A 22,959-nucleotide genomic window follows, 5' to 3' on the forward strand; every position below is an offset into this window, starting at 1 on the left:
TTCCAGTAGAGTCCCATAAGCTTCGGGTTGGGGTTGGAGTGGTTGAGGGGTGGATTTAAACACATTAGCAGGTCTAGGTCTTGCATGCTAAAACATCTTCTAAATTGAAAATGACTATTAATATGATGTTGAGAGAGGGAATAGTTGTCATGGCTTGAAAACCACATGATCATTCCCATTTAAAAAGATAGCTACCAATAATGGTTAGCTAGCTAATGGATATACCTTGATCTACAATGGAGATTTTTTTTCCTATTTAAATCTCACCCTCATATTGTTTCATAAAATGAGGTTAGCATTTATATCTGAGTCCGCCAACGGATATGCCAAGATTATCTATCTGTATTATTCATATTTAAAAGATCTTAGAATAAGACAGCAATTTATGCCTGTTGACGTTGTTATCCTTAGGCAAGGGGCTACGGATTATATTAGTTTGCACATAGACCATATTGTAGCAAACTCTCCCTATAAATACATAGGAGCTTCACAATTCTGTGGTGCCCAAAGTGCTTAGAATTTCTCCCCCTACCTTGCTGGTTGTCCGCCAAGGTCATCATGGGAACCTCGAAGACCATTTTGTTGCTCTTCTATTTGGTCTCTGTTTTTGCGGCAGGTACAGATCTTGTAATATTTGATTCCAGTCCGTAGGTGCTCACTTTTTCAGTGCACAGTATCATACTTTTACATCCAAGACCGTCATATTTACCGAAATCATTAAATGAAACGACAAATTCAATGCGTAGTATCATGCTTAACAGTTAGTTGTTGCTATATTATGTCTGAGGACCTAAAACATTTATTTTGTACCAAAATACTGGATTTTGTGCACTATATCATCCTGGGTGACCATTGGGCTACTCCCATTGCATTATGCCATGCATATTGAGTGCTATATAAGATTTTTGTGTGACAAATAACAAAAAGATAAATGCTAAACATCTATAAGAGTAGGGAACCTTGTTATCATTTTGTAGCTACTCTCATAGATACAAACACGTGGAACATTGTCTTAGTGGATTGTAAGATTTTTGTTTCACTCATCAATTCATGCTCTCCTTGTGACATTGGAATTTTTGGGTACCACACAAGCCTTAGAGAATATAAAATTTGAACAAAAACATGTTATATGTATTCACTACACAAGTCCCACCGTACCACGTTTTCAGTAGCAACTGAACAATCAGCCTGTGGACTGTGGTAGTGTAACCAAACTGAGGATTATTTCAGGCGCAATGGCAGCAACATTCGTGTTCAGAAACAACTGCAACGAGACGATCTACCCCGGCGTGCAGACGAACCCCGGCAGGCCGGCCTTCCCGACCACCGGCTTCCAGCTTCAGCCCGGCGCCGAGGCCCAATACCGCGGCGTCGCGGGCACCTGGGCCGGCCGCATCTGGCCTCGCCACCGCTGCTCCCCCGGCGGCGCCTCGGGCGGCGGCGGCTTGTCGTGCGCGTCCGGTGACTGCGCGGGGAGGCTCGAGTGCGCCGGCGCCGGCAACCAGCCGCCGAGCACGCTGGCCGAGTTGGCGCTCGGCGGCTCGGGCGGCAACGACTTCTACGACATCAGCAACGTCGACGGCTTCAACGTGCCCCTCCAGATCGGGCCGGCCGGTGCCGGCGCCGGCTGCGCGACGGTGACGTGCGGCGCCGACATCAACGCGGCGTGCCCGCTGGAGCTGGCGGTGAGGGCGGCGGACGGAGGCACGGTGGGGTGCAAGAGCGCGTGCCTGGCGTTCGACACCGACGAGCACTGCTGCCGCGGGGAGTACGGGACCCCGGGCAGGTGCCGGCCGAGCAGGTACTCGGAGTTCTTCAAGCACAAGTGCCCGCAGGCCTACAGCTACGCCTACGACGACCGGACCAGCACCTTCACCTGCGCCACCGGCGCCGGCTACAACATCGTCTTCTGCCCTTGACCGGATCGCCGTGTTTCAAATAAAATTTGTGTAACTAAGCTGGCATCATGTGTGTAACCAAGAATTTCACCATAATTTAGCAAGAACATGTTTGGTGCCATGGTTTTAACTCTTTTCCTGAAGGCTACTGCTTGTGTTTTGAAGGCTTTGATCTTCAAAAACCAGTGCTAATGTGCTATGGATTGAAGAGCTTCGGCATCATGTTCACATCAGAGCACCTTCAAGCACCCAGAAACAATAAACAACAATGTGGCACTAACCGTACTGCAGATCCCTGCCTCAATTCAAGTTTTCAACAAGCACTCTGCATATTGGCGTTTAGTAGCAGCCAAAAGTTTTGGACAAACAACCATGCAGATCGCCTGTACTGCTTTGTCGAGCAATCATTGACAATTAGAATGAGACAATGTACAACATGGGAACTGCCTAGCCTGTTACACGAAACCTACTCTCCTGTCTACTTTAGTTCTGCTGTAGATGCTGAAGCTGACTCCTCCATGCTGACACTGTTATGCAGATTCTGTTGTGTTTGGAGAACGGTTTACTCTCGACAGGGAGTCAACACAGCCTTGGTAAATAATGTAGTTGGCACTGAGTTAGTTTTTACAGTGGCATCCTGGCACTCTGGCATTGAAATAACTTGTCGGTCGGTGGCTCCACACAATATATCTTCTGGCTGCCCGGTTTGACCTTGCAGGTGCCACAATTTTGACTACTGACCAAGGCAACCTGGCGTGCTGTACCATGTCCATAACACTGAATATCAGATCAACCAGGGCCTTTACTTAATCTTCTAGTTTCTCCTTAGACTAACTATGAGTTTAACACGGTTCATCTTAGAGTTTCTATATCTCCAACAATCTTATTTGTCCAACCTTTCTTGTCATCCAAACCAGCAAAATGAATCATGAAGTCTCCATCTGAATAAGCCCCTGAAAATCCAATATGCTGTGAACAAACCATAGAGAGGCCATACATGATAGTAAACAAACTTCCGTAAGAAGAAAAGTGGAAAACTTAGTTCAGATGATAATTGAAATTTATTGAGAATCAGTGCAGGATAGCCGACAATGTAAGGTGACAGAGAACAAGTAGTGCATGAATGCTTGAGACATGTTAATTTTCTTGTTTATGAGTACAACTATACTGATTTAATTTAATGCAATATCGTTCTTGCAGCATCATGTAGCAAATGATTTATAAAATCAATTTGTCAAAGCTATTAAAAGACTCGGCAGATAAACCTAAAGGACTCCTAGGAAGCTATGTCCTCAATTTAATACGTCGAATTATAACATTCAAATGCAAACCTCATTACATATGGCACTGTAGACTAGTAGAGTGGATGAGAGAATGTGAAAACCTTTCCATGTAGTTGGCAGGTGGAAGACGAGGCGATGGGCCGACTTCCATGTGAGGACCCAAGGGTAGGAATTGAAGAGGCACTGCATTTTTGCTATTCGAACATGTGCTTGCATTTCTTCAGCTGATAAGTGATCAATTAGATGCTTTAGTGCTGCATTATCTCCACTTTTTGTGGAACCAAACTGAACAAATGAAGTCTGGTTCCACCATGTATCCATAAACCTCTCACTCCATTTTGACCTCCTTATGAAGAAAACTCCTGCATGAGAAGCGGTATGCTATTATAGTGTCATGGTGGATGATAAAAAGAAAAGGAATATTGTGAAATCATGCTACTGGACAACAGAGAAAACTGAAATGGCCATTCGAAATGCATATTTCTAAACATCAGATTCTTCTGAATATGCATTACTGTAGGTGAGGAACACTCAAACTCAAATTAATAAATGCAGTTTCAGACTCCAACATATTGGCAGTAAGATGAGTTGACAATTTGGGATTATAACGATGCCTCTTTGGGGTTGGACATGATGAAAATGTAGTGTGTCAGAACAATTTGCTCTCAAAGCAATTCTAATAAACAAAAGACACAAAATATTCACGTATTAAGTCTCCCATACCAGCATTCACACCACCGAAATCTTCTGTCAGAACAAGATCAGGTGAGTCATCAAAATCACTATGTCCTATCACTGAGAACAAAATCCTCTCCTGCAAACCATGTAATGTAATGAAAAGACAAAAGTATGTCAACAAGATAAGCAACCACAGGTAAACATCCCATCATGGGTACCCATCTCAATCAGAGCATAAGTTGCAAGCATCAGAGACTCACCAGCGGGATTTCTGGATTAGTAACCAGGGTGTCCTGTAACAACCAAGATAAAACATCAATTAGGTGCAAGACCTTCCACGTATGCCGAAAAGTATACTCAAGATTCAGTCCGGCAGTAATTAAGTAGCATCGGCGACCCACCGCGTCGTTCCAGAAGAGCCAGTGGTGGCGGCGGAGGTGCGCGCGGAGCGCGAGGACCTTGCTCCAGCTGGGCGGGCGCCTGGGGTCGACGGCGGACGCGGGGAGCGCGACGAGGCGGTACCCGTGCGCCGCCGCGTACGCGCGCTTGTTCCGCGCGGTGGCCGCCAGCACGCCGCGGAAGGACCGCCGCGCGCGCGACCCGCTCGCGCCCTCGTCGGCGAGGGTGACGATGGCGAGGCTGAGGCGGGGGCCCCGGACGAGGCGGTCGGGGGCGCCGGGCAGGCACCGGCGGCCGAGTGAGTTGGCGCGGCGGAGGAGGAGCGCGGGGAGCTGCGAGAGGAGGAGAGCGAGCGGGAGGAGGACGAGGAGCCGACGGAGGCGAAGGCGATGCCGGTGGTCCACGGCGCGGCGCGGACGCGACCGCTCGGCCATCGCCGGGAAGCGCCTGGCGGGTCGCCTGCCTCCGCGCGGTGCTACGCAGCGGCGGCGCAGTGCTCTGATTTTTTTTTTCCGCTTCAAAGAATATAAATTCGGTCAACATCCGGTCAACAGAAAGGGCTAGACATCCAGAAGGCCTACGTGGCATCGCTGGGTTCTACGTGGGTCCGCTCCTACCATGGACAACGCACATTTTGAAACTATACTCACAAAATACAAAGCACCAACGACGACCACCACGCCATGGATGTTGTCGTCGCAGGAACTGAAGAAGCCGACGACGAGGACGCTGACCGCGAGCGCCCCTGCGACGTGTGCACGGAGCCCTGGAGTGGGTGGCCGTCGGGCGGTGCGGCCACCGCGTCGTGCCCATCCGCTTCTTCTACCGGAACAAACTAGCTAGCGCTGCTGCATCTGCAAGACCCGCTGCCTTAAAATGTCGTCGTCACCAGGAGGGACGCCGGGGCCGCCCGCCGCCGATAGCCTGCCGAAGCTGCCGCTGTTCGCGCTCCGGGAGGGGCGCGTCGGCAAGGTCTGGTAGACTGGTACCACAGGCACACGGCGGCCTACTACGAGGACGACCAGGAGTACAATGCGGCACGAGCTGAATACTCTCCCCGTTCTATCAACCCTGCAATTATATTTATCGGCAATTATATTTATCGTCAAAGGTAACATATATCTGTATCTATATCTGTATATATATACCTATTTCTAAAATTTTCATCTAAATTTTTTGTTTGATCCGCCCTATGTCATTAACAGATGGACCTTAATTCATCCCGTATACGAGCCGGACCAACCCTTCGTACGTAACTCGATCATGCAGATCCCCATACAAGTAAATATACATATGACATATCCGATACTTATACAATCTTTGCCTATAGCAACGCACGGGCATAATTGCCTAGTATTTATATACACTAGGCAAATATACTCGTACCTTGCTACAGGCAAAGACTATATAAGTATCGGATATAGTGCATGTGCATTAATTTATAGGGTCTACATGCTCGAGTCATGGATAGAGGGTGTCCGACTCGCATACAGGATGGACCAAGACCCCCTCTATCATAGAAGTTGGACCAAACTAAAGATTAAGATGGAAATATTACGTGCTTTAGAAATAGATAAAGATATATATTGTCTCGAATATGCATGAGTCTATACCTGTGTATGTCTGTATTAATATCCCATATCCTCTATATTTTGAGGAATTATGGGTGTGAAGATAAGTGTCTCGGGTAGAGCTTTATTTTCACACTTATATTGTTCACTGCACTCTTCTTGGATTTGTTTGCAGTATTGGCTCATGATATTGTCAAGTGGTTGTATTACATGTGGAATGACCATGGATGGGCGTGGGTTATGCCACTTATGCGAGGGAGGCCAAGGACAGGTCAGGGAAAGTGAGAGTGAGCATCTCCGTTGCAGTGTTGATTGGTACCAGTTTTTGGTCCGCGATCAAGTGCTTTGCACAAGATCCTCTCGAGATAGAGGATGCTCGTCGTGCTGAGAAACAGGACCAGCTCGCTGGGCGTGTTTAGTAATCTTTTAACAGTGATTTTTGATTTCCCGTTTCAAAGAAAAATATAAATGCGGTGAGACTAATCAAAGACTGCTTTAGTTACGAATTTTTTTTTACAAAGAGAATATTATCATATGACATACCCGCCCCACCTGCGGTCAACAGAACATTGCATGGCTCCTTGGCTAGACATTCAAATGGCAAAGTATCTCTTATTCGAAGAATTTAGAATATATTCGATACAATAAACCCATAACAATGATAATCAATATTTCAACAGTTTGGTAAGATGTCAAAAAATTATGTTTTCATGACCGGAGGAAATATAACATTTTGAAAATTATCATATAAGACATCAGAAACTTCGAGCAGTGAAGATAAAATTAGATGATATTGGACATGCTCACAAATTCGTGAGCAATGCATTTAATCAAAATGCAAGAACATCAACCAAAGTAGGACACAGTTTGGACTTTGGGCGATCCGTCATTGCCTTCTATTTCAGCTTCTTATCGAAGTCTGGGAGATCAACGAGCTGGATCCTTGAGATACCTTGTGCTTCTTCCCTCTCTTTCTGTGTGTTGTATCCCCATGTCACTGCCCACATGGCGTCCAGTAATATGAGAAACACAAATTAATTTTCACCAAGAGTGAACCATTGGGGTTAGGGTCTTAGGGAGGAAAACATCACTTACCCAGGTAGAGGTTCCATTTATCCAGTGCTGGTTCTTTGATCACATTCTTCAAAGTCGCAAGTCGATCCTCGATGAAACTATTCAAGGTACAACCAAAACAAAAGGAAACAACAATCATTCCGTACTTCTTTTACTGTTGTCCATCACATATGGATGCCCAGAACTAGTTTATGGGATGCAGTATATGGTATTAAAATTCGACCATGCAAACTATGGACTTACTGAAGTGTTAGACCTTGGTGCTGTGGCATCTGCTGCAGCTGCTGGAGAACTTGTACCTTCGGACTGAAGAATGAAATCACATATTCAGTACTGAAAAATCATGGACAGGCATAGCATAGGTTAAGGAAAAGAAAATAAGCACCATACTAACCCAGTGCCAAGGCCATATATCCTTTCAGATGGAAAATCTATTCCAGCCAATTCTTTCAGTAGTGCTTCAGCAAATCTACTCTGAAAGATGACCAATAAGTGATCAGCAGAAGATCAGCATTCTGCGTTACCTACAGAGCAGAACTGTGAAAATAAATTCTGAAATATCCATTATCGAAAAATATCTATAAAAAGGTAAAGTCTAAATATGTTTGTTAGATGGAAAAGTTCAGCTTTTTATAAACATCTACAAAAAAAACAGAAACTGAAAACATGAACACATGAATTAGAAGATTGAGAAAAGTTACATCGCACAGCAGAGAAATATAGGAGATTGACCTGTTTTGTTGTGACTATGTAAGTTTCAGAGCTTGAAAGCTTTAATGCATCAGCTGTCCCAGGATAAAACCTGCAGTCACATTGACCTACCAATGAGTTGCACAATAGGCTTTGTTCAGTATGTGTAATGAACATGAGACACTTCAGGTTCATTACATCCCTTCAACTTTTTCGAGCGAATTAGCTGTAAAACTGAAAAGGGAAACAGTGGGAAGAATAGCACCCTATCGGAAGCGACTAATAAATTTGTGATCATTCAATCCAAACAAAACTTTCACATACAGCAATAAAATTAAGTTAGCGTGTAAGACAATCACACAGGCAAGCAATGAGCCAATAACACACAGCAAAGCACATATGTATGCATATGCATGCTCATGCAGACACACATGCACAGAAATGGCTAGACATGGAGCCAATAATCGAACTCGGGATTAGTGGTCAATTTTCTTTCCAACTTATTTAATAGCCATAGCCACTAATCAATACATCACATTGAGTAATACGAACTAGAAGTTGTTTACTACCTTAGACCCACTTAGATACAATGAGGCCTCTGCTGCTAATTTATCAAATTATCTTTGCAAGCTATGTATGAACTACTATAGAAATGTAGGATCTGTATTTCATCCATGTGGTCATGGACCTGAGGGTGTTTCTGAAAGTTTTGAAGTGTTCCTCACAACTGAGGAGTGAGGACAGAACACTAGAATATCTAGAGATGGTTGTCCCCATGGAGTATATACCTCCCAAGTCCCAACTACCAACAGTAAAACACAAAGTTATAGTTAGATCTAACTTAATTTCTCTGAATATATATTGGTCAGACCAAATGAAAATATACACCACTTATTTCATAGATGAGGCACCTGTTAGCAGCTATCCAACCAGACAAATCATTTTCAATCCAGTCATCTCTTACGCGACCAAAGAGATCTACCAGAGACTCCCTATCTTCTTGCCACTCGTCCATGAGTGTGGGCTTCAGTTTTAACCAGTTCTCCAATATTTCTTGGATGCTAAGCCCATCTGCAACCTTGCAAATATCACCTTAATATAAAAATTCAATCAATCTATAAGCTATAATCATTTGCCTATTCTTTTACCACCTAAGACAGCATGACAATATTTGGTCATGAATACACTACACATGAACACTGCAGAACTTACTGATGATTTCCGAACTGACGGTATCTGGATCTCAACAAGCAACCTAACAAGCAACAGGTTCTCATATCCTGTTTCCACCACTGGACGGAGCTGAAATAGTGGAAAACATTTTAAGTATTACTCCTACATTGTGTAAACAATAGAATTGGGAAGAGGAATGCTGTGTTCCTTGTCATGAAACCAATATGAGAACATCTATTATGCTTCATGAGGATGAGAAGCTTAATTTATTTCATAGCACCATTCTTCTTTAAATCATAAATCTAAGTTTCATGGGTTTTATAAGAAAAGGGGGATCAGTGCTTCAGGACAGGACACTGAAAGACATGACAAAACCAATCAGATGAGCCAGGTGCACATTGTTCCAAGCCACTAAACTCAATGATCCATCAACCTAACTTTTTTGTACATTCTTTTAGTTCTTCAATTTTTTTGGTAATATTCTTGTTAACTAAAACTGCTGGATGTGTAGCAAGCTGCATTGCGACATGGAATATATTAACTACTCAGAGGAAGGTTATTAGTTCCTGCATCTCCATAAAAGATGCTTCCAACTAACTAATACATTCATCTTTGTTTAAAAAAAAACAAATCGGGCGCTCTGCAAAATCACAGCAATGCTAAATGGAGCTCTGAAACGCTAGGGTGTGCTAGCTTGGTAGCTAAAACCATGTGGGCAACGAAGGCTTACAGTGTACATCTGCTCCACTATCCACTCCTCCATGGCGGAGTCAACCTTCTCAAACACCCACGGCCACCTAACCTTCGCGGCCTGCACAAGCACAACAAATCGATTAATCGAACACCATTACTCATTTGACGCATACTTATCAAGCACGCAAGAAGCAAGACGGAGGAGGAGACCTTAACGGCGGAGAGGGAGCTCTCGCCGCAGCTGTCGCATAAGACGCCGTCGAAGTCGAGGGCGAACAGGTCGCTGCCCATCGCGGCGCACGGGGGCCTCGCCACCCTTACTCCCCTCCTCCCCGCTCCACCGGGCGGCGGAACGGACCGAACGAAGTAGGGGCGGACCCTCCCTAAAGGCAAGGTGGAGCGGCAGCCCAAGCTGCCGGCGGCCGGTAAAACCCCCACGACCCTCTCCAGGCGGCCAGGTGCCGTGCCGAGAAAGCGAACGGCGTCCATGGCGTGCGTGAGGCCGAGGAAGAAGAGGCAGCCGAATGGGGACGGGGCTATGGGCTTTAAGCTTTGGTGGGCCAGGAAGTAACGAGGAGGGAAGGGAGAGAGAGTGAGAGACGGCCCAGCCCACAGAAACGATTATATTCAACTATAAACAATTCTCCAAAATGTTAACAACAATCACTATTTTTTTTCTTGTTAGTGAAAGTTTGTTTGAATTTGATCTGTCATTGTGTAACTTTACAAGGTCCCTAACGCTAAATAATGATTCGAACCGACTAAACAACTATAGCATATTTGGGAAAACTGTGCATGAGAATGAAGGACTATATGTTACGTTTAATTTTCCAATTAAACACTTTGAGTCTTGACAAAATGCAAGATTCGATGGGGCTTGAGTGAAAATTGGTGTCTCTTGTTCTTTTAAGTAATCAATGATGCCAAGTTCTAGTCTTATTTCCTCCAAATTTGAAGTGTGGCATATGCCTCATTAGGTTTGTACATCGAATTGACAACCGTTTGTAGGTTCATTGCACTGGTTTAGCAACCTTACAATCAGTGGCGGAGGAAGGCCTAGGGCCATGGCCCTAGGTGTTGGGTTGTTTCTTCTATACTGTAGAGTTCTGTAGCAAAGGAGCCTAACCGAGCCAGTACAGTTAACCCCAACCCATGGAACGTCCCTAGATGCCCAGGTCCGCCCCTACTTACAATTCATATGCAGTATGTATGTGCATCTAAGAAAGTAAGAGCATCCATGCAATGTTAGCTAGTGCTATTACATTGTCTATTTTATTTCGTTAAAGTATTTGGAACTACAATAGAATTATGAATAATTTATGTACTCGGTTCAGAAAGCGCCCTAAGAATCACAAAAGTTATATCGCCTGATGTTTCAATCATCCTCCCTTGGATCACCTTGGGAGTTCGTTGCTCAACTTGGCCTATGATAGGATTGATATCTTTCTTTGAATTCATACATTTGAACTTGCGCCATGGGCACGCCAAGCTTAGTATCCTCCGTTTGATGCAGCATGTTCTTTATTTTGAATGGACTGGCGCCGCATGGGTAAAGCCTATAATCTTGATATGGCGGGTACAATACTAGGGTACATGGGCATTATGCTCTTTAGTAACTTCGGGTGATTTCCTTAGACGCGCAAATCAAATTAACATTCATGTGGTATCAAGAAGGCTAAAGATGATTTTCAATTTTTGTTCTTGACCAAGATTTCCCATCGAGGATATGGAGCTGGATTGGCGATTGGTTAGTGGGAAAGCTCTGCTGAGGTGAGGGTTTAACCTTTTTTTCGAAGAAAAAAAAAGGAGAATCGAACGGTCTGCAATGATTGATTTGAAATCGGAATCGTTTGAGACCCGGTGGTCTGGACTCGTGCATCTGGCGGTGGTACCATGTCCGAATCACGTCCCTGCGCGTGGGCCCACCGTGACACCCGAATCCCTGCTGCCATCAGTCACCAGTTATTATTATCTTGGAATTATAAAAAAATTAGTAACTTGGAAAAAAAAAAGGATATTGGGATACGGATTCGCGTTGTAAATCGGTTCCCTCTCCCCTACCGAACAAATAAAATTAATTAGTGCACAACACCCAAGGGTGAAAGGAAAGAAACAAGAAAAGCTCCAACTGCCAAATTGCAGGTCCCTGCCCCCGAGCCAAATCCCCCGCGCCGCCGCCGCCGTCGGCGGAACTGACCTACCCTGCCCGCTCGCCGGAGAACCCGTCCCCCGGCGTCGCCTTCACCTCAGGTACCGGCCTCGCTCCGCCCCCACCGGCCTTTGTTCGTTGATTGTGTGTCCGCTGTTCGTGATCTGTTCTTGGGTTCCGCCACGGCGGCGAGAGAAGTTGCGGTGCGGCAGGTTCGCGCGATGCGGTTCCTCGGTCTCGGGCTCAGCTGGTTCTTGTGGGACGCCTTGGCCGTATCGAGGGTCTGCGCGGCTGCGTTCGGGGTGGCCGGTCGCGTTCTTCGCTGATTCTGGTGCGGCTTGAATAGGCCGGAGAAAAAATCTCGGTGACGTTTGTAGCTGTTAGCCTACCACCATGACGTCCGTAGCTGTGAGCCTGCTACCAGGGCGTTCTGAGGTGGTCTTGTGTGTAGAATGAGTTGTTCGATACTTCGATGCTGCTCATACTTGCGTACACCAGCTGGTTGATGAGTTGCCTCCGCGCTCATTGAGTTCGTTCCCTTTTCATGCTCGAGCCCATTGTAGCCCCTTTGTTCCCAACCAGGATAATATCGTCAGAAAAAGGCTGAATTGAACGTGGGGCTTGACCGTCAAACATTGCCTCTGCGAGGATTGTCAACTTAAGCTGGTGAAGGGTTTGCTAAGTAATTTGGTCAAGCAGGGAAGATAGCATGACGGATATCATAAGGGCCTTACACGGGGGATAAGGATAAGCCCATTGCAGGATATTATGGCATATGCAAGAAATTTAGCTATTTGCTTAGTTTGAGAAATTTTTGACTTGTGTTAGTGTCAATAGCGCGTTGGATCTTGAATTTTAAGTGACATTACAGACTATATGTGAATCTGTGATCCACTGATCCTGTAATGTTAATGCTGATGTAAGTGCTAACAATATGAAGGCTCGAAATAAGGCCTTGTTGGTGTGAGGGGAGGTGGGAAACTGGGAGGGAAGTTCGAGAGTTCTGTGAAAACATGGATCAGCCTAGACACTAATGCATCTAATGGCCATAAGTGAAGTAGTGAGCATATGAACCATAATGTGCCTGGTGACGATGATGATTGGGGATGGATGCTTGCAAATTATCATCTGGTATTGCTCTGTTTGCTTCTAGTTCTAACTTTTCCGACAAGCCTACAACTGGGAAGAAGCAACTATTTCTTCATGACTTAAACACCAAAATGAATGAACTATTTAATTGTGTTGTGTAGATTGGCATATATTATAAGATGCATTGATACAATATAATGATCTGCACTAACATCCGTTCTTTTGAATTTTCCCATCTAATGTTGATTTTTTGGTGTTTGTGGTAGGTTTGTATGCATGGCAGATGACAATGAGGTCACTGGAGTGTCACCTGTGGCTGATGAATGGGATATGCTACCTCTGACTTCTTCAGTATATACCAGCCCATTATTCCGGAAAGGATTTGATCCTATTAATTTGCCTGGATATGGGGATGTGAGTAATAGTCAGGATGGCACACATACTGGATTATTCATGTCAGATGGCTTTGTGTTCCCTCCAAGTGAGCATGAGAATTTGCCAATTGAACCTGAGCATGAGATTTTGCCAGTACAATCTGAGCATGATGAATCAATTACAAACAGCAATGGTAGGGAAGATAGATGTGCTGGGAGTAACGATGATGAGTGGTGCCATGTATCACCAGAAGAAGTTGAATGCATGAGTAATGAGAATCTATCTGTCAACAACGAGTTGCCTGCTGCCAATGAAACTCCTTTACCAGATTCCAAATCCAAAGAAACAAATGCTAAGCAAGATAAAGATCACACAACCTGCAAGGCTGATATTCCTTGTGAAGGATGGTGGAAAAGGAAATCCACTTATCTGTTTCACCATATAAAGGGAGTGACTACAGTCTGCTCAGTTGTGGCAGCTGGTGCTGTTGTGGGTTTTGTTGTGATGAGTCAGAGGTGGCAGCAGGACCATTTGCACCTTCATCAATTTCAGTTCAGTGTCAACGGTGAGGTATGCCATCTATCCTTTATCTGTAAAAACTTTGCTAGGAGTGCCTTTTTTCCATTGTACCTTGTTTTTCTTGTATGTTTCTAATTATTTGGTGGCGATATAAACTCTGCGATACATTATGAAATATACTGATGACAAAGAATCACATAATGCTCTTCCAGTGTCCTGTTTGTTGTTCAAAGTGCTTCCATTGCAAAAATGATCAAACTCTCACTTAACATTTATTTTCTAGTCTCAACATTTCAACAGTTTGCTCCCATTGCATTCAAGTTTGTCTCACTGCTGCTGTCCGTTTTGTTGAACACACATCTCTAGACAGTACTAGGTTTGTTGACAAGGATATTAATTGATCTGTTCGTTTTAATTGATGAGATAGAATACAAATTTCCAGTTAAATCATATCATAGTTCGCCATATAGAGTTATTTTTGCCAAGTAGTCATTTGTCTCTATATCATATTGGTTTTTTTTTATAGATAGGAATTTGCATATCCTTTAAGCAAAATAGCTTTTTATTTTCTGGTAACCAGCTAATCATATGGTTGGATGATGTTCACTCTGTTTGACAGAGCATGAGCCGAGTCATTGGAGCATTCAGCCGTTTGAAGGATGGGCTTCCAGGGAGTGAGCAGCTTAGGTCTCTGCTGCCAACTCGCGTACTCCCACAACAACCGCTTAGCGCTTGAGCACAACAGGCACCGGAATTCGGTGGCAGGGACTGCTTGTAGTGGCAATTTTTTTTTGCTCATATGATTTTGAGACAGTGCAATTCTTTCTTGTTCTAGTACGACCATCGATTTTATCCTTCTGTAAATTTATGGTTGAGACTTCAAAGGCACTGAAATATTACTTTTTGTAGTCCGTAGCAACTGTAAAATACAAGGTGGGAACACACACATTATGGGGCATTGAGTCACTTCAAATATGTGTACGGGCTTGGCTATCCTTTTTCTCTATGTTCGATGTGATGCGCTTGTGTTTTTGGTTCGTGCTCATAAGCTTGTGAAGCTTCATATTTGGTCTAGTGGTGAGGATTTCCAAACGAAAAGTTTCAATTTCTAGTTGAAAGTTATCCTGAAATTCTTAAAGTTTTTATTCGGTTGAAGGTCCTTAAGTTGAGTTTCTTGAATCGAGGACTTTGAATTGTAGTTTATGTGCATCTGGATATTAGATAATATTCCTTTCCTGTCTTCTGGACTGTAAAAACCTCCGGCCAGAGAAACAAAAGTTTTTGTACCTTTTTTTAATGATTTGTGCACCTTTTGGGCTGGAGTGGAGGAGAATGTGTGTCAGCGCTAGTGGACTAGTAGCAAGTTCTCAATCAGCCCTCTTTGAATCCCATTGCTAAACTTTAGACCTAAACTTTAGTCTACTATTATAAATAATAACAGGGGCTAAAAGTAGATTAATAATGAAATGGCTTTTCCTTCAATTATGTAACTGTAAATATTAGTTTTTTTTGACGAAAAGTACAGTATAGATGAGACAATCACATACAGCACGCACAATTACTTTTAGGAAAAGTACAATCTTTGATTACATCATCGTAGTTAGTCCTCTCCAAAATCAGTATCATGTTGTAAGAGCTTGAGCTGGGAAAAGAGAAGTTACAAAGGAACGTGATGATCACTAGATGAGTGGATTGAAACGGACTCAGTAAGAACCTGAGATGGGAGAAGATGTGAGAGTGTATTGAATTGTACAAGGGAACCTATGATACCCAATAGATGTGAGAGTGTATTGAATTGTACAGTTTAACCATTTCAGGATAATTGCGAGTTGTCAAAGGAGGATTTCTAGGGAGAAACAATTTTCTCCGTAGTTTAGGAGTTATTTTCTAGTTTTTATCAAAGAATTGACGTTACCGACCTACCTATCCAATTTCCGACAACACGGTTAGAATTTAGGGTTTCCCGGGCTGTAAACTCAAAAAAACCGTAAACGCAAAATTTTTAAAGCAATATTGCTAATTTGAAGTACTAAATGAAGTCTATTTACAAAACTTTTTGCATGGATGGGCTGTAAATCGCGAGACGAATCTAATGAGCCTACTTAATCCATATTTTGCAACAGTGATGCTACAGTACCATCCGCTAATTATTGCTTAATCATGGATTAATTAGCATCATTAGATTCGTCTCGCGATTTACAACCCATCTGTGCAAAAAATTTTATAAATAGACTTCATTTAGTATATCAAATTAGCAAGATTTCTTTGCAAAAAGTTTTTTGCCTTTACAACTACGGGAACTAAACAGGCCCTTAACGTTGTCCTCTGTATTTTCTCATCCTCCACGTGGCTGCCACGCGTACCGTCAGAGTTCCGTGTACTCTTCTCCGACTGGCGACTTGCTCAGGAGCCCCGGGAAACCCCGCGCGCACGGCACGCATCCAACCATGCACGGGCTCATGAATCCGACTCGAATTTGAGTGCTACGCTAACCCTATAACTTCAATTGATGCACGCCACTCCAAAGCTGTTGCGTTCCAAGAATCATCCGTCTTCCACCACCGCCGCACCGCCTCGCCGCGCCAAGAATCCGACAGGGCTTTCCTCGTGGCCATGGCGGCGGCGGCGACGCGCAAGCGCCCGGCGCCCGACGGCACGCACGCCGCCACTGCGGCCGGCGGCGAGAGCAAGCTGGCGCGGATCACGCTTGGGAGCATCTACGACTACGAGAAGCTGGAGGTGCTCGGGGAGGGCAGCTTCGGCGTGGTGGTCAAGGCGCGCCACCGCGCGACGGGCGAGGCGGTGGCCGTCAAGCGGGCTAGGGCCTCCGACCTCCGCGCGGTCCTCCGCGAGGCCGGCTGCCTGGCCGCGTGCCGCGGCCACCCCTCGGTCGTGGGCATCCGCGACGTCGTCGAGGACGCCACCACCGGGGACGTGTTCCTCGTCATGGAGTTCGTCGGCGCCAGCCTGCGCCGCCTGCAGCGGGCGGAGGCGCGGCCGCGGCTCCCCGAGGCCGGGACCCGCGCGCTAATGCGGCAGCTCCTGCGCGGCGCGGAGCGGATGCACCGCGCCCGGATCATCCACCGGGACATCAAGCCGGACAACATCCTCGTGGGCCCCGGCGGCGCGGTCAAGATCTGCGACCTGGGGCTCGCCACGCCGGCGAGGCCTGAGGGGACGGCGTACCCCGAGCGCCGCGTGGGCACGCTGCTCTACCGCTCGCCGGAGCAGCTGGCGGGCCGCCGGGACTACGGCCCGGGCGTCGACATCTGGGCGCTAGGGTGCGTCATGGCCGAGCTCCTCACCGGCCAGTTCATGTTCGACGAGGACACGGAGGAGAAGATGATGGACAAAGTGATGGACCTGCGGCGCGCGCTCGCCGAGAGGGGGCTGCAGGCGTTCGACGAGTGGCCGACGTTCCAGGGCCTGCCGGAGCTGTCGCCGGGAGCGCGAGAGGTCCTCGCCGGCCTGCTTGCCGTCCAGCCCAGTGACAGGCTCACCGCCACGGCCGCCCTCCAGCATCCGTGGTTCGCCGAGGAGGAGGAGGAACGTCCTGCCGCCACCTGCTGCGGCGCAGGCAGAGCAGCTCGGAGTAGCACTAGTGCTAGCGTAGTGACCGTCGTGGTCTGAGAGCTCCTGAGGATTGAATTGACTGTTGTAATCCAATTCGTTTGTTCATTATTTTTGTAATCTTTGGTTATTACCAGCTGGCATGATCCATGAAGATGAAGCAATGCATATGTTGATCCCTTTATTCCGTTGTTAGCTGTTCAATAAAACTCTTTTAATGCTACCATGTGATTTGGCAACAGAATTGTTTTGAGCATCTTGTATTCAGACATCTGTTATGGGTTGATAAAAAGAAATAGTTTATTACTGTGATGCAATTGTGGTTGTCAACAATGTTATCTATCCTCTTCCTAGTCCTAGATAAGCAAAATGTTATGTATTCAGACATCGAGAGCGAAATTAGGCAAGCAGTTTACAGAGCCAGATGTGCAGCACTATTCTGTGCTACAGTGATATTGCCTGAGCTGGGCTGGTTGATCTGGGACAACACACACAGGTTCATTCTTCTGCTGCGTTGACAACTGAATGTTCTTGACTTCTGAGAACCCTGCTTTTCGTCCTGAGTCCTTTAAGCTTCGGTGTTATTGAACAATTGCACATTGCAGCACTTGCGCATGCTCCAACATGAGCAAAATAACAGGGGAACCACTTGCCCTTTTCTTTTTTACCCCTGAAGTCTAAAGTTTAGACGCGGTTGCCTGAGAACTCTGAAATCAAAACCATCAGCGCTAGGATAAAGCCATCACAAAGTGTTCGGAGCAAGCACAATTCACAGGGACTAATCCTGATCTCCAGCATCTCAATATAAGGTAAGGGATGAAAGTTCCCTTCTCTGACATCCAACGACGCTTTGGCCGAGTGGTTAAGGCGTGTGCCTGCTAAGTACATGGGGTTTCCCCGCGAGAGTTCGAATCTCTCAGGCGTCGTCTCTTTTTTCCCCTTTTATTCGTTTCTCTCCTGTTTTTTTCCCTTTTCTTTTGTTTTTTGATTGATGAAGCCTGCAACTTGGCGGGCCGCCGTTGAGCGTCGGCGACCGTGCAGAGATGGATGCGGGACGGGCGGCAGCGGCGGCGGCAAGTCATCGTCCTCCGCCAAGCTGCTGGCTTGCTGTTCTTCTTCCGCTCAGCTCAGGTCGTTCCCGCCGGGACGCGCAGTTGCCGCCGACCATCCGCAGCTGCCCGAGGCCGCCGTCCGCCGGCTCGTCGCAATCACGATCTGCGTCGGCACGCTGTCGTGTGGTGTCTTCCTGCGCCGCATAGCACAAGTGCCCCCACCTCAACGGAACCCACCTACTCTGTTGTTGTGGATCTCTTTGAGTGCTACTTTGGGCTCCTTGCCTGATCTCGGTTTGGGCTGGTGGTGCTCGCGGCCCTTTTCCGCAGAAGAGGAATTTGTAGGCCGCGCACGTGGCCTCAGATAAGAGAAAATCTTCGTACAAATGTTAAAAAGCTATTTTCTTCAATACAAATATGCAAATTAAAATCGAATTGTACCACTATATCTTATGACAAGATCTTTGAAATAAGATCAAAATTAAATATGTTTGAATGATTTTTTTGGTAGAGTATTTTTTATGAACGTAGAACAATTTTATTATGAATTGGGAATAATTGTTCCAAACTAACAAAAAAATTGTTCCTCTCATTAAAATGTTCCAAAAGTTTTTATCGAAATATGGTTAAGTGTGGTTTTATTTTTAAGATCTCACTGTAAAAGACAACGGTACAATCCGATTTTAATTTGGACATCTAATTTTGAAACTACAAATTTTTTTTACTTTGAATCTTCGTTTGCACATAATCCTATGCATACGTCAGCTGGCCATTGCACCTATATGGGTTACTCGGCCAAGATAAAGGACGTAAAAGAAGCAAAGAACGAGCACGAGGATACTTTCTGTGACGTGTCACCTCCAGATCGCGCGCAATGATTTCTATTTTGTGGTTGTGATTTACTGCCCATGCTTTCTTGTACATGATGTGCGGGGCCTGCCGCATTGGTATTGTCTTCGATTTTGACCTAGGACTTCACCCCGAACCATATCCTTTTGGCACCAAATAATTTACTCACCGGTTCCAAATTGTAGTTCAAATTGTAGATCGTTTAACAAATCTAGATATATAAATTTTGGTATGTATTTAGACATAGCCTATATCTAGATGTATAATAAAAACTATATATCAAGGTTTATCAAAACGATCTACAATTTGGATGGAACGGAGAGATATCATTTAGGACGAAGTAGAAAAGTATAACCAATGAAGCTAATGCAAGCAGAATTTCCCTCGATGAAGCACCCAATGTCTACTCCTTACACGGACCTGCCCCCACATGATAAATAGTATAGGACGCATGTGGTCATCTCGAAGTTCTCAGAATTTAAATATAAGATATCGGAACTGCTAATAGTATTATGTAGTTTTCACAATCAGTTGAAAATTAGACAAATCCGATATTAAAGAAGCTCTACACAATGTTGTACAACTTGATCGAACCTTGAATATATGACAAATGGAAATATGGATAAAGGATCTATATTAAAAATGTACTGTTTAAACTACCTCTATGCCAATTGGGCATAAAGAGAAAAGAAGAACAATCACTAGATCTAGAAAAATGTGTCTCTCGATTGGAAGCATTAGGGAACCCATTCCGTCCTCATTTTCTTCTTGGGGAAGATAGTAGAAAAGTGTTACAAATCAAAGGAGAACAACTGAATTGTTTGACTGATTGTCTTCTTCGATCGAGTCAGCTTGGTTACGGTGCAGTAGTAAGCTAGAGGCATATTTGGCTGTGGTTTGAACCAAATGGCAGAAGTATGGATCGGTTACGAAAGGAAATGTTTTGTACACCAAACTGGAAATAACTATAAGAAAACTAAATTGAGACGGAGCCATGACTGTTTTTTCTTTATGAAACAGGAGGGGCTCTAGCCGACCGACTCTTCAGGTGTTCACAGAGTTTCCAATCTAGCCCCATAATGCGATGTCTTCAGATGTATAAAGGACGAACGTGCATTAATATTTTGTTGGGCAAGTGTTTTGGCACTCTGGGGGATCCTTTGATGCCTAAAACAAGCAATGGATTTGACTTCTACCTCAATTCGTCTTCCTGATGCCACTCATCCCGAATAAGTGTGCACCTATATTGCCTCATCGGAAGTCAAGCAGTCATCATCAAGAATTGTGAAGACTATATGTGCTATATTATTAGCTGCCTGTACGAGAGTATGGTTTTGGTTTTAGAGGAACTAGTGTTGTGCATAGATCATAGATCAACAGCACTCTTCTCCTTATGTTTATGGTATGCTGGACACACTAAATAATCAGATGAGGGAGAGAGTTACTCGAAGGTCTTATAATAAGATATGAAGGTAGAATGAGTTCGTGGATGGCATAACTCAGCTTTGTCCCACGCCATGCTATATTGATTGATGCATTTAATCACTTCGCTTGTCCCACGGAGGTTGTAAAAAAAAATCTGACATCCATCTTGGGTAACTTGATCATGGGTGGCCTGGGGTCGGGTAAAACAAAATCGTTGTTTCTTTTCTTCGGCTCGAACCTAGTCCAATACGACCGTTGGGCTAGATTTTTTAGCTTGAGCCTAAACCGACACATGGTTGGGTCAGGTCGGGTTACAACTTACATCTGACTTTTTATATACAATTTTCAGGTCGGGTTGGAATTTTTTTTCAGATTTTGTGTCAAAAATCAGCCCTGATTTTTGTTGCGAGTTGCAAATCTCGGCCAAGCCTGGTCCACATATTGTTGGGTCAGCTCCGGATTAGGATTTTTTTCGAGTGGATCGGATTAGGTTCATCGATGATAAGGTATAATCCTAGGTTATACACACGCTCATTCATAGTTCAATGCTAGTAACTCCTACTTACTCTATCCTACAATATAGCTATGTTTAGTTTTTTCCAAGCTAAATCTTTTATAGTTTTACTATGGATAGAAAAACAAATCATAAAGATTGATAGTATAAAATTGATGTTAATTAATTCATCATAAAACCAACTATCATATCATGTAATCTTTTCTATTTAAAATTAACTATTTTTGGAGATATTGTTAATCAAAGATGAAAATATTTGGCTTTGGATAATTCTAAACGTAGCTATATTTTGAGATTTAGGGAGTAATACTTTTTAGTGATTTAGAGAGTAATACTTTTTAGTGCACCAAAGGTCCAATCTACTGCTATGGTCCTTCAACAATACACCATTAAGCAGACATTGCTAGTCACTATAACCAAATATGAAATATATATATATATATATATATATATATATATATTCACCATCGTGGTTCAATCAAAGACATAACGTTGTTATATGGGAAAAAACTGTCTTAATTTCATTCCCTTGTAGCTTGGACGTTCGAATACATAGCATTGTTGTCGCAGGTCAGGTCTGTGTTGTGGCTGCGCACAAAACCTGCGCGGTAGAATCCGAAGCACCCCCAGGCGGTTCGTCTGCACGCACAGCAAAAGCAGCAAAAATTGTCCAATTTCAATATTTTGCATTTGCTGCTCATTGAGCGTGTCCATAATCCAAATCTGCATCTTGAACGACATGATGTTGCTGGCCTGAACTTGAAGATCAAGATAATCCCGGCCTGAATTTTCGGAGAAACCCAGTAGCAAGGCGTCTCCGAGGACCGAGGGTTGCGGTGCCATTTTAACGCATACATGCCGTGTGATCCCGTACTTCCCCCCCTTCTCGATTCCACTCGTTCCCCAGCTGGAGCAATGCATGCCCTTTCATCAATCCAGCCCAACACTATGCACAGTTCATGAGGAACACCTGCAATACTTGTATGTTGAATTTGAACATCATAAAAGGAAGTAGAGTACGATGTAATCTACATCTCATGAGGTATTCAGTACTACGGAGAACTATTACTACTACAGTTTCATACGGTGAATGACGATGCAAGTGCAATCCGTATAGGTCTCCGTCCAATGTGGTTGCCCAAATTAGTGGCTACCTCTTTGTGAATGAGGTGAAATATAATCAAAAGAACAAGGATGGGGCTGTTGTTGGCCTTAAGAACACTTCAGCTCTAATGCAGCTTTGGATGAGCATTGAAGAAGGTAGCCTACCAAGGCATTGTTTGCTAAATGCTTTCCACGTTTTAGGGCACCCACAATAGTATAGAGAGCATGCTCTTTATAATGTTATCCACATCAGCTATAAAGAACACTAGAGACTCGTCCCGCAACAAGATAGCTATAACATCTATTTCTAAATTTTAGTAGACCCCACTCGTTCCTCGGCGAGGCTCCACTAGAGCTCAGCGTGCTTTGCCCACCTAGGTTCGCACCGGTGGCTAGACAACCGTGGCTCTGCTGGAGCTTGGCGCCCTCCACCTGCGCTGCTGGCCTGACAGCTGCGACTCCATTGGAGATACGCCTCACCCGCACTCGATCTCTAGATCTCCCTTCACTCGGTGTGGGAAAAGCGTGGGTGGGGCCCGCTAAGTGTGGAATCGCGTGTAGCGACTCTCACCACATCCTGCGACAATTTCTTCTCTCTATTCGTTTCTCTCGCCTGAAGGCTGACGTGGCTCTACTATACAGAACGCCTATCGACCCGTTGCGGGTGCCCTTAGCAATAGGCTTAAACTACAAAATTAGGAAGGAGATGGGTTAGATTTCTGTTGCCTTTGTACAAATTTAGGAAGGAGATGGGGCAAATTTCTATTGCCTTTGTTAAAAGCAAATAACCACTAGGCGTTGCTCCCTGGTTGCTTGGATGAGTACAGCACCATTAATTGTCTAGCGAGCCGTAT

The 22,959-nt window shown here is 44.8% G+C and overlaps 5 protein-coding genes and 1 non-coding gene across 6 annotated transcripts; 4 read left to right on the forward strand and 2 right to left on the reverse strand.

Annotated features, from left to right (window-relative positions):
* The first annotated feature begins 522 nt into the window (after nt 1-522).
* LOC112883631 (thaumatin-like protein 1) lies at nt 523-1,965 on the forward strand. Its single transcript, XM_025948969.1, has 2 exons — nt 523-616; nt 1,231-1,965. Exons 1-2 carry the CDS (start codon nt 559-561, stop codon nt 1,917-1,919), a joined length of 747 nt encoding a protein of 248 aa, XP_025804754.1. The 5' UTR covers nt 523-558; the 3' UTR covers nt 1,920-1,965.
* A 204-nt stretch (nt 1,966-2,169) lies between these two features.
* On the reverse strand, nt 2,170-4,790 carry LOC112883630 (probable alpha-1,6-mannosyltransferase MNN10). The gene is made up of 5 exons (XM_025948968.1): nt 4,261-4,790; nt 4,120-4,152; nt 3,905-3,995; nt 3,283-3,543; nt 2,170-2,851 (listed from the first exon to the last, which is right to left on the reverse strand). The coding sequence occupies exons 1-5, from the start codon at nt 4,690-4,692 to the stop codon at nt 2,751-2,753; spliced, it is 918 nt and encodes a 305-aa protein (XP_025804753.1). The 5' UTR covers nt 4,693-4,790; the 3' UTR covers nt 2,170-2,750.
* Nucleotides 4,791-6,488: 1,698 nt separating this feature from the next.
* Nucleotides 6,489-9,985, reverse strand: LOC112881385. The gene is made up of 9 exons (XM_025946042.1): nt 9,670-9,985; nt 9,497-9,577; nt 8,806-8,895; nt 8,505-8,671; nt 7,636-7,705; nt 7,298-7,377; nt 7,147-7,209; nt 6,925-7,001; nt 6,489-6,826 (listed from the first exon to the last, which is right to left on the reverse strand). The coding sequence occupies exons 1-9, from the start codon at nt 9,946-9,948 to the stop codon at nt 6,726-6,728; spliced, it is 1,008 nt and encodes a 335-aa protein (XP_025801827.1). The 5' UTR covers nt 9,949-9,985; the 3' UTR covers nt 6,489-6,725.
* Nucleotides 9,986-11,505: 1,520 nt separating this feature from the next.
* Nucleotides 11,506-14,584, forward strand: LOC112879335 (ATG8-interacting protein 1-like). Its single transcript, XM_025943570.1, has 3 exons — nt 11,506-11,709; nt 12,964-13,642; nt 14,211-14,584. Exons 2-3 carry the CDS (start codon nt 12,974-12,976, stop codon nt 14,325-14,327), a joined length of 786 nt encoding a protein of 261 aa, XP_025799355.1. The 5' UTR covers nt 11,506-11,709; nt 12,964-12,973; the 3' UTR covers nt 14,328-14,584.
* Nucleotides 14,585-15,990: 1,406 nt separating this feature from the next.
* Nucleotides 15,991-17,387, forward strand: LOC112882488 (putative cyclin-dependent kinase F-2). The gene has a single exon (XM_025947558.1). It carries the CDS (start codon nt 16,205-16,207, stop codon nt 17,219-17,221), a length of 1,017 nt encoding a protein of 338 aa, XP_025803343.1. The 5' UTR covers nt 15,991-16,204; the 3' UTR covers nt 17,222-17,387.
* Nucleotides 17,388-18,005: 618 nt separating this feature from the next.
* TRNAS-GCU lies at nt 18,006-18,087 on the forward strand. Its single transcript has one exon. It is a non-coding gene; the product is annotated as a tRNA-Ser (tRNA).
* The last annotated feature ends 4,872 nt before the right edge of the window (nt 18,088-22,959 follow it).

The sequence above is a fragment of the Panicum hallii genome, chromosome 2 (assembly GCF_002211085.1).
Source record: "Panicum hallii strain FIL2 chromosome 2, PHallii_v3.1, whole genome shotgun sequence".
Lineage (NCBI taxonomy): Eukaryota > Viridiplantae > Streptophyta > Magnoliopsida > Poales > Poaceae > Panicum > Panicum hallii.